Source organism: Lipotes vexillifer, unplaced genomic scaffold (genome assembly GCF_000442215.2).
Source record: "Lipotes vexillifer unplaced genomic scaffold, Lipotes_vexillifer_v1.1 scaffold395, whole genome shotgun sequence".
NCBI lineage: Eukaryota > Metazoa > Chordata > Mammalia > Artiodactyla > Lipotidae > Lipotes > Lipotes vexillifer.
In genome coordinates this window covers 9,704,636-9,715,484 of record NW_006797390.1, presented here as the reverse complement: position 1 = coordinate 9,715,484, position 10,849 = coordinate 9,704,636, and the positions used below count along the sequence as shown (strand labels likewise).

Here is a 10,849-nt window from a genome sequence, read left to right as displayed (position 1 = left end):
TCAGGCTGGTACAACGTCATGCCGGCCTCACCCCGCACTCTGTGCCCCTCCCTCCCCCTGGCCTGAGTGAGCCAGAGCCTCCGAATCAGCGGCTCCTTTAACCCCGTCCTGTCTGAGCGAAGAATAGACGCCCTCCAGTGACCTACACGCAGAGGCGGGGCCAAATCCAAAGCTGAGCCTTGGGAGCTCTGCGAACAAAGAAGAGAAAGGGAAATCTCTCCCAGCAGCCTCAGGAGCAGCGGATTAAATCTCCACAATCAACTTGATGTACCCTGCATCTGTGGAATACCTGAATAGACAACAAATCATCCCAAATTGAGGAGGGGGACTTTGAGAGCAAGATTTATTATTTTTTCCCCTTTTCTTCTTTTTGTGAGTTTGTATGTGTATCCTTCTGTATGATATTTTCTCTGTATAGCTTTGCTTTCACCACTTGTCCTAGGGTTCTATCCATCCGTTGTTTGTTTGTTTTTTTCTACATTTAAAAATTTTTTTCTTTCCCAAATTGAGGAGGGGGACTTTGAGAGCAAGATTTATTATTTTTTCCCCTTTTCTTCTTTTTGTGAGTTTGTATGTGTATCCTTCTGTATGATATTTTCTCTGTATAGCTTTGCTTTCACCACTTGTCCTAGGGTTCTATCCATCCGTTGTTTGTTTGTTTTTTTCTACATTTAAAAAAAATTTTTTTCTTAATAATTATTTTTTATTTTAATAACTTTATTTTATCTTACTTTATTTCCTTTTATCCTCTTTCTTTCTTTCTACTTTTTCTCCCTTTTATTCTGAGCCGTGTGGAGGAAAGGCTCTTTGTGCTTCAGCCAGGAGTCAGTGCTGTGCCTCTGAGGTGGGAGAGCCAACTTCAGGACACTGGTCCACAAGAGACCTCCCAGCTCCACATAATATCAAACGGCGAAAATCTCCCAGAGATCTCCATCTCAACACCACCATCCAGCTTCACTGACCAGCAAGCTACAGTGCTGGACACCCTATGCCAAACAACTAGCAAGACAGGAACACAACCCCACCCATTAGCAGAGAGGCTGCCTAAAATCATAATAAGACCACAGACAACCCAAAACACACCACCAGACGTGGACCTGCCCACCAGAAAGACAAGATCCAGCCTCATCCACAAGAACACAGGCACTAGTCCCCTCCACCAGGAAGCCTACACAACCCACTGATCCAACCTTAGCCACTGGGGACAGACACCAAAAACAATGGGAACTATGAACCTGCAGCCTGCAAAAAGGAGACCCCAAACACAGTAAGATAAGCAAAATGAGAAGACAGAAAAACACACAGCAGATGAAGGAGCAAGATAAAAACCCACCAGACCTAATAAATGAAGAGGAAATAGGTAGTCTACCTGAAAAAGAATTCAGAATAATGATAGTAAACATGATCCAAAATCTTGGAACTAGAATAGAGAAAATGCAAGAAACATTTAACAAGGACCTAGAAGAACTAAAGAGGAAAGAAGCAATGATGAACAATACAACAATGCAATTAGAAATACTCTAGAAGGGATCAATAGCAGAATAACTGAGACAGAAGAACGGATAAGTGACCTGGAAGATAAAATAGTGGAAATAACTACTGCAGATCAGAATAAAGAAAAAAGAATGAAAAGAACTGAAGACAGTCTCAGAGACCTCTGGGACAACATTAAATGCACCAACATTCGAATTATAGGGGTTCCAGAAGAAGAAGAGAAAAAGAAAGGGACTGAGAAAATATTTGAAGAGATTATAGTTGAAAATTTCCCTAATATGGGAAAGGAAATAGTTAATCAAGTCTAGGAAGCACAGAGAGTCTTATACAGGATAAATCCAAGGAGAAATACGCCAAGACACATATTAATCAAACTGTCAAAAATTAAATACAAAGAAAACATATTAAAAGCAGCAAGGGAAAAACAACAAATAACACACAAGGGAATCCCCATAAGGTTAACAGCTGATCTTTCAGCAGAAACTCTGCAAGCCAGAAGGGACTGGCAGGACATTTTTAAAGTGATGAAGGAGAAAAACCTATAACCAAGATTACTCTACCTAGCAAGGATCTCATTCAGATTTGATGGAGAAATTAAAACCTTTACAGACAAGCAAAAGCTGAGAGAGTTCAGCACCACCAAACCAGCTTTACAACAAATGCTAAAGCAACTTCTCTAGACAAAAACACAACAGAAGGAAAAGTCCTATAATAACGAACCCAAAACAATTTAGAAAATGGGAATAGGAACATACATATCGATAATTACCTTAAATGTAAATGGACTAAATGCTCCCACCAAAAGACACAGATTGGCTGAATGGATACAAAAACAAGACCCATATATATGCTGTCTACAAGAGACCCACTTCAGACCTAGAGACACATACAGACTGAAAGTAAGGGGATGGAAAAAGATATTCCATGCAAATGGAAACCAAAAGAAAGCTGGAGTAGCAATTCTCATATCAGACAAAATAGACTTTAAAATAAAGACTATTAGAAGAGACAAAGAAGGACACTACATAATGATCAAGGGATCGATCCAAGAAGAAGATATAACAATTGTAAATATTTATGCACCCAACATAGGAGCACCCCAATACATAAGGCAAATACTAACAGCCATAAAAGGGGAAATCGACAGTAACACATTCATAGTAGGGGACTTTAACATCCCACTTTCACCAATGGACAGATCATCCAAAATGAAAATAAATAAGGAAACACAAGCTTTAAATGATATATTAAACAAGATGGACTTAATTGATAGTTATAGGACATTCCATCCAAAAACAACAGAATACACATTTTTCTCAAGTGCTCATGGAACATTCTCCAGGATAGATCATACCTTGGGTCACAAATCAATCCTTGGTAAATTTAAGAAAATTGAATTTGTATCAAGTATCTTTTGCGACCACAATGCTATGAGACTAGATATCAATTACAGGAAAAGATCTGTAAAATATACAAACAAATGGAGGCTAAACAATAGACTACTTAATAACGAAGTGATCACTGAAGAAATCAAAGAGGAAATCAAAAAATACCTAAAAACAAATGACAATGGAGGCACGACGACCCAAAACCTAAAGGATGCAGCAAAAGCAGTTCTAAGAGGGAACTTTATAGCAATACAATCCTACCTTAAGAATCAGGAAACATCTCGAATAAACAACCTAACCTTGCACCTAAAGCAATTAGAGAAAGAAGAACAAAAAAAAACCCCAAAGTTAGCAGAAGGAAAGAAATCATAAAGATCAGATCAGAAATAAATGAAAAAGAAATGAAGGAAATGATAGCAAAGATCAATAAAACTAAAAGCTGGTTCTTTGAGAAGATAAACAAAATTGATAAACCATTAGCCAGACTCATCAAGAAAAAAAGGGATAAGACTCAAATCAATAGAATTAGAAATGAAAAAGGAGAAGTAACAACTGAAACTGTAGAAATACAAAAGATCATGAGAGATTACTACAAGCAACTCTATGCCAATAAGATGGACAACCTGGAAGAAATGGACAAATTCTTAGAAATGCACAACATGCCAAGAATGAATCAGGAAGAAATAGAAAGTATGAACAGACCAATCACAAAGGGAACTTTCCTCAATATAATAAAGGCCGTATATGACAAGCCCACAGCCAACATCATCCTCAATGGCGAAAAACTGAAAGCATTTCCACTAAGGTCAGGAACAAGACAAGGTTGCCCACTCTCACCACTCTTATTCAACATAGTTTTGGAAGTTTTAGCCACAGCAATCAGAGAAGAAAAGGAAATAAAAGGAATCCAAATCGGAAAAGAAGAAGTAAAGCTGTCACTGTTTGCAGATGACATGATACTATACATAGAGAATCCTAAAGATGCTACCAGAAAACTACTAGAGCTAATCAATGAATTTGGTAAAGTAGCAGGATACAAAATTAATGCACAGAAATCTCTGGCATTCCTATATACTAATGATGAAAAATCTGAAAGTGAAATCAAGAAAACACTCCCATTTACCATTGCAACAAAAAGAATAAAATATCTAGGAATAAACCTACCTAAGGAGACAAAAGACCTGTATGCAGAAAATTATAAGACACTGATGAAAGAAATTAAAGATGATACAAACAGATGGAGAGATATACCATGTTCTTGGATTGGAAGAATCAACATTGTGAAAATGACTCTACTTCCCAAAGCAATCTATAGATTCAATGCAATCCCTATCAAACTACCACTGGCATTTTTCACAGAACTAGAACAAAAAATTTCACAATTTGTATGGAAACACAAAAGACCCCGAATAGCCAAAGCAATCTTGAGAACAAAAAATGGAGCTGGAGGAATCAGGCTGCCTGACTTCAGACTATACTACAAAGCTACAGTAATCAAGACAGTATGGTACTGGCACAAAAACAGAAAGATAGATCAATGGAATAGGATAGAAAGCCCAGAGATAAACCCATGCACATATGGTCACCTTATCTTTGATAAAGGTGGCAGGAATATACAGTGGAGAAAGGACAGCCTCTTCAATAAGTGGTGCTGGGAAAACTGGACAGGTACATGTAAAAGTATGAGATTAGATCACTCCCTAACACCATACACAAAAATAAGCTCAAAATGGATTAAAGACCTAAATGTAAGGCCAGAAACTATCAAACTCTTAGAGGAAAACATAGGCAGAACACTCTATGACATAAATCACAGCAAGATCCTTCTTGACCCATCTCCTAGAGTAATGGAGATAAAAACAAAAATAAACAAATGGGACCTAATGAAACTTCAAAGCTTTTGCACAGCAAAGGAAACCATAAACAAGACCAAAAGACAGCCCTCAGAATGGGAGAAAATATTTGCAAATGAATCAACTGACAAAGGATTAATCTCTAAAATTTACAGGCAGCTCATGCAGCTCAATAACAAAAAAATAAACAACCCAATCCAAAAATGGGCAGAAGACCTAAATAGACATTTCTCCAAAGAAGATATACAGACTGCCAACAAACACATGAAAGAATGCTCAACATCATTAATCATTAGAGAAATGCAAATCAAAACTACAATGAGATATCATCTCACACCAGTCAGAATGGCCATCATCAAAAAATCTAGAAACAATAAATGCTGGAGAGGGTGTGGAGAAAAGGGAACACTCTTGCACTGCTGGTGGGAATGTGAATTGGTACAGCCACTATGGAGAACAGTATGGAGGTTCCTTAAAAAACTACAAATAGAACTACCATATGACCCAGCAATCCCACTACTGGGCATATACCCTGAGAAAACCATAATTCAAAAAGAGTCATGTACCAAAATGTTCATTGCAGCTCTATTTACAATAACAATGAGATGCAAATAACCTAAGTGTCCATCATCGGATGAATGGATAAAGAAGATGTGGCACATATATACAATGGAATATTACTCAGCCATAAATAGAAACGAAATTGAGTTATTTGTAGTGAGGTGGATGGACCTAGAGTCTGTCATACAGAGTGAAGTAAGTCAGAAAGAGAAAGACAAATACCGTATGCTAACACATATATATGGAATTTAAGAAAACAAAAAATGTCATGAAGATCCTAGGAGTAAGACAGGAATAAAGACACAGACCTACTGGAGAACAGACTTGAGGATATGGGGAGGGGGAAGGGTGAGCTGTGACAAAGCGAGAGAGAGGCATGGACATATATACACTAACAAACGTAAGGTAGATAGCTAGTGGGAAGCAGCCGCATAGCACAGGGATATCAGCGCGGTGCTTTGTGACCGCCTGGAGGGGTGGGATACGGAGGGTGGGAGGGCGGGAGATGCAAGAGGGAATAGATATGGGAACATATATATATGTATAACTGACTCACTCTGTTATAAAGCAGAAACTAACATACCATTATGAAGCAATTATACCCCAATAAAGATGTTAAAAAAAAAATATGTATATGTATAACTGATTCACTTTGTTATAAAGCAGAAACTAACACACCATTGTAAAGCAATTATACTCCAATAAAGATGTTTAAAAAAAAAGATGTTAAAAAAAATAGAATACCTAAATAAATAAATAAAAGAATATCTGCACCCAGCCAGTTCTCTTCAAGGAAACCAGAAGTGATTTATATAAAGTATACAAAGCAAACAAGGTAACATTTCACTACGAGCTGGAGCTTTGACCCCAAACACCAGTACAGAACTCCAGTGGCTAAGCCAAGCTAAGTGGAGGACTCATTTTTCCAATATCAGACAGGCCTCTGTATCCTCTGTCCAAAGAAGATCACAAGCCACTCTCTTATTTCCACCCTGAAGTCCAATCAAGCTTTTATCAATCTATCAGAGCCAAAGGAAAGAAGGAGAGAAAAACAGAGCAAGTTTGCCCCAAACCTGGTATCAAAGGACAGGACTCCCAGATGGGAACCCCCTCCAACATCTTACCTAACCATGGAATTGTCCAAAAAGACTGTATTCACACGCACACCAACTTCTAACCCCCCACAGTTACTCCACCCACTAGCAGATACAACTAGGAAGAAATGTTAAATTTCTGCAACTTAAAGTGATAATACTAACGAATGAATTAAAGTCAAGCAACAGATTGGGGAGAAATATTTGCCACATATGTAATAGATAAAATTATTATCCAAAATAAATGAAAACTCCTATGAATCAATAACAAAAATGTAAAATACTACAACAAGGACAGAGTATATAATAGGAAATTCATAGAAGAGACACATAATAAACATATGGAAAGATACTCAACTGTATTAATCTGTAAATTAAATCTGATCTAATTTAATGAACAATGAGATTTTTAGGGCTTCCCTGGTGGCACAGTGCTTAAGAATCCACCTGCCAATGCAGGGGACACGGGTTCGAGCCCTGGTCCAGGAAGATCCTACATGCCGCGGAGCAACTAAGCCCGTGCACTACAGCTACTGAGCCTGCGCTCTAGAGCCTGCAAGCCACAGCTACTGAGTCCACGTGCCACGACTACTGAGCCCGTGTGCCACAAGTACTGAGCCCGCAAGCCACAACTACTGAATCCCACGCACCTAGAGCCCATGCTCTGTAACGAGAGGCCACTGCAGTGAGAAGCTCATGCACCGCAACGAAGAGTAGTCCCCGCTTGCTGCAACTAGAGAAAGCCCACGTGCAACAACAAAGGCCCAGCGCAGCCAAAACTAAATAAATAAATAAGTAAATAAATTTATTTTTAAAAAATGAGATATTTAAAATCTATCAGACTGACAAAAATTAAAACTTACTAAGTAATTGGTGTTAATTGGAGTCAACCTGGCAGTGCCTACCACAGTTTTAGACACTCATGCCCTTTGATCCAGTACTTCCACCTCTCAGTACCTGCAGGATATTTACTCATGCACAAAAATACATCTAAAGGTGTTCATTCACTCTGCATTTTAAATAGTGAAAAAATGGGAATGCCCTCAATATTTACCAATATGGGAATGGGAAAAATATAGTGTATCTATTTATGGGTTAAATGTAACAATTTAAAAGAATATTATTCATCTGTATGCAGACTTGGAAATTTTCCTAAGACATTATCAAGTGAAAAAAAAACAATGAGCAGAATAATTTGTACGGTAGAATTTATGATGTAAAATGTATTTGTATCTGTTATATACATGTATGCAAATGCCTAGAAGGAGGCCTAGAGGGATATACACATTTTACTACTCTGAATAGTATGCCCCTACAATTCCTATCCACTTGGAATCTCAGAATGTGTGAACTTATTTGGAAATAGAGTCTTTGCAGATGTAATCAGACAAGTGAAAATGAGGTCACGCCAGATTAGGATGGGCCCTAAGTTGTGGCTGGTGTCCTTACACTAAAACACACAGGGAAGACGGCCACGGAAAGACAGAGGAAGAGACCAGAGTGATCCAGTGACATGCAAGAAATGACAGGCAGGGCCGTACCACCAGCTGCCAGGAGAGAGGCCAGACAGACTCTCCTTCACAGCCTCCAGAAGGAGTCAGCCCTGTGGCACCTCGAGTTCAGACTTCTGGCCTCCAGACTGTGAGAGAATAAAATTTCTCTTTTTAGCCAAGCACTTTGTGATAATTTGTTACGGCAGTGCTGGGAAACGAATACACACCTGTTTAACAATGTTTACGTCTAAGGAAGAGGTTCTATCAATATATTTTACAGTGAGAATTTATTCTTGCATGGCTAATTTTTTGCCAATAAAAGTAAAATAATAAACCACCCACATTTCACGTTGGAAGTTTTGGCCCCTGCCACTTACCAAGTATGAAACCTGGAGCAAGTTGTTAAACATGTGAAGGACTCAGTCACTTCATCTGTAAGACGGCGCTGTCCACATACTCACCTCCCAGGTTGGTACGGAATATCCCGGGACACCCCCCACACCGTCCATGTTCTTCCTCTAACGTGGTTCCAGAGACTGTGAATGCCCTTCCACCCACTCTGCCATCCTGTCTCTAATCCATGTCGCCAGCCCTGGCAAATCCATTTTACGAAAACACCACTAACTGTTCCTTTTCTTTTTGAACCCTTTCCAAAAAAAAACTTCCTCATTACTTATTAAATTAAACCCAAACTTCTGAGGCTAGATCAAGACCTTCTACATTCTGAGCCCCACTTCCCTTCCATCCAGGTGTGTGGATGACCTTTGGACCTTGAACCTTGCCCTTTCAAGCATGCCACTGGGTATGCTTCTCCCTGTAAACTAACTGTCCTCACTCTAAGCCCATTTTCAGCCTTCAGCCTTCTCCCATGGCCCCCAAACAGGAGCAATTTCACTTTCCTTTGAATTCCTGTAGCATTAACCCTTAGTATAGCCCCCATTAAACTAAAAACTCCTTTTGAGAGAAAGAACTTTATTCATTATTGCATCTGGCACACCATCTCATGGAGAGTAGGTGATCAATACATATTTGCCAAATAAATGAATAACAATTACAAAGCACTTGAATTTTATGTAATTGATACAGGTTCTAAAATTTTTTTAACTATAAACAGAAATGATATACAGTCAGTACCAACCAGTACAGTAACCTTAGCTGTAAAATATGGAAATAGTTCCCTACCACTGCTCCTTGCCACCTGACTGCCCCCTGCTACCAGTGCTGGCCTGGTCTCTACTCCCCTGGGAGCCCCTGGGCTCCACAATCTCCCAGCTGAAGGACCACCACCTTGTACAGCAGGAGTACTCCAGACCTGATGCAGCCATGAGGCCAGGGTCCACTGGTGGAAATATCCACTCTGACTGATCCAAACCTGCACAGTGTCACTGTTAAGTATTTTGATAATCACCACTGATAATAAATAAAGTTTAATTAAACAATTTCAAAACAGTGCCTCTCCTCACTGCAGAATATCTTAAAAGAGTCTGCAGATCCAGGAACAGAAAAGGAAAATGATACTCTGTAGGTCTCTGAAGGTTTAGGGTACATCCATTAGGACTCAATCTTCATGTAAACCAGAAGATATGCAGTTTCCCGCCTAGGAAGAAAACAATTGCAACAGCGTCACAGAAATGAAACATTCATAGTTAATTAATACATTATTAATTCAAGATAGGACACCCGTCAGAAAACTTTCCAGGTTATTGGATCAAGTCTTCATATCCATCACCTTAGAGGGGACAAAACTGGTGACCCGGGAAAATAACTACTATTAAGCTGCTAGTTAACGTCTCGATCAGGGGTTGACAAACTATGAGCCTGTGAGCCATATCCAAACCTGTTTTTGCAAATAAACATAACTGGAACAAACCCACGCTTATTCACCCACGTATCATCTGTGGCTGCTTTTGTGCTGCAGAGGCAGAGTTGAGGAGTTGCGACAGAGACTGTGTGTCCCAGAGGCTGAAACATTCACTCTCTGGCCTTTTACAGAGAAAGTCTGCCAAATCCTGATCTAAATAATGGGTTATCGGGACCTCCCTGGTGGTCCAGTAGTTAAGAATCCATCTTCCACACAGCGGTTAAGAATCCGCCTGCCAGTGCAGGGGACATGGGCTCGAGCCCTGTTCTGGGAAGATCCCACGTGCCACGGAGCAACTAAGACCATGCACCACAACTACTGAGCCCGCATGCCACAACTACTGAAGCCTGCACACCTAGAGCCCGTGCTCCGAAACAAGAGACGTCACCACGATGAGAAGTCCACGCACTGCAATGAAGAGTAGCCCCTGCTCGCCACAACTAGAGAAAGCCCATGGGCAGCAAGGAAGATACAATGCAGCCAAAAATAAAAGTAACTAAAAAAAAAAAAGAAACCGCTTTCCAATGCAGGGGACATGGGTTCGATCCCTGGTCAGATAACTAAGATCCCGCATGCCGCAGGGCAACTAAGCCTGCGCGCTGCAACTGCTGAGCCCGCATGCTCTGGAGCCTGCACGCCGCAACTAGAAAGAAGCCCGTGCGCTGCAATGAAAATCCCTCGTGCCACAACTAAGACCCCACGCAGCCAAATAAATAAATAAATATTTTAAAAAATAATAATAATGGGGGATCAATGACAACCAAAAGGTGACAAAGAGCGGGCATCTAAGGAGATGCTTAGAAGAAAAGGAAGAGAAGACGAAAGGTACAAGGTGGGGGCGGGGAGGATTTCAAGCACGAATTTCACCTAATTCATTAGTTTCCAAGTGAAGGCCTACGTGCGCAGCTGGGGTCATCCCACACATCATGCTTAGTGTACAATGTCACCTCTAAGCCAGAAGCTTAGCAGGAAAAACTTACAAAATCTCTGCTTTACCTTCACCCAGCATTTTTCTCTCCAGCTTCCCCTCTGTAGTTATTGATTTTTAACAATTTAGTTATTGTTATTTACTACATGCAGGCCACTGTACCAGACAGAAGAAGGG

At 40.0% G+C, this 10,849-nt stretch overlaps 1 protein-coding gene across 1 annotated transcript in view; it reads right to left on the bottom strand.

The window, feature by feature from the left end:
- Window positions 1–9,434: 9,434 nt before the first annotated feature.
- USP18 (ubiquitin specific peptidase 18) overlaps window positions 9,435–10,849 on the bottom strand; it is a 37,415-nt gene continuing 36,000 nt past the window's right edge. Inside the window, exon 10 of the mRNA XM_007469527.1 lies at window positions 9,435–9,480. Within this exon, the coding sequence (XP_007469589.1) occupies window positions 9,435–9,480 (46 nt within the window). The remainder of the gene's footprint in view (window positions 9,481–10,849) is intronic.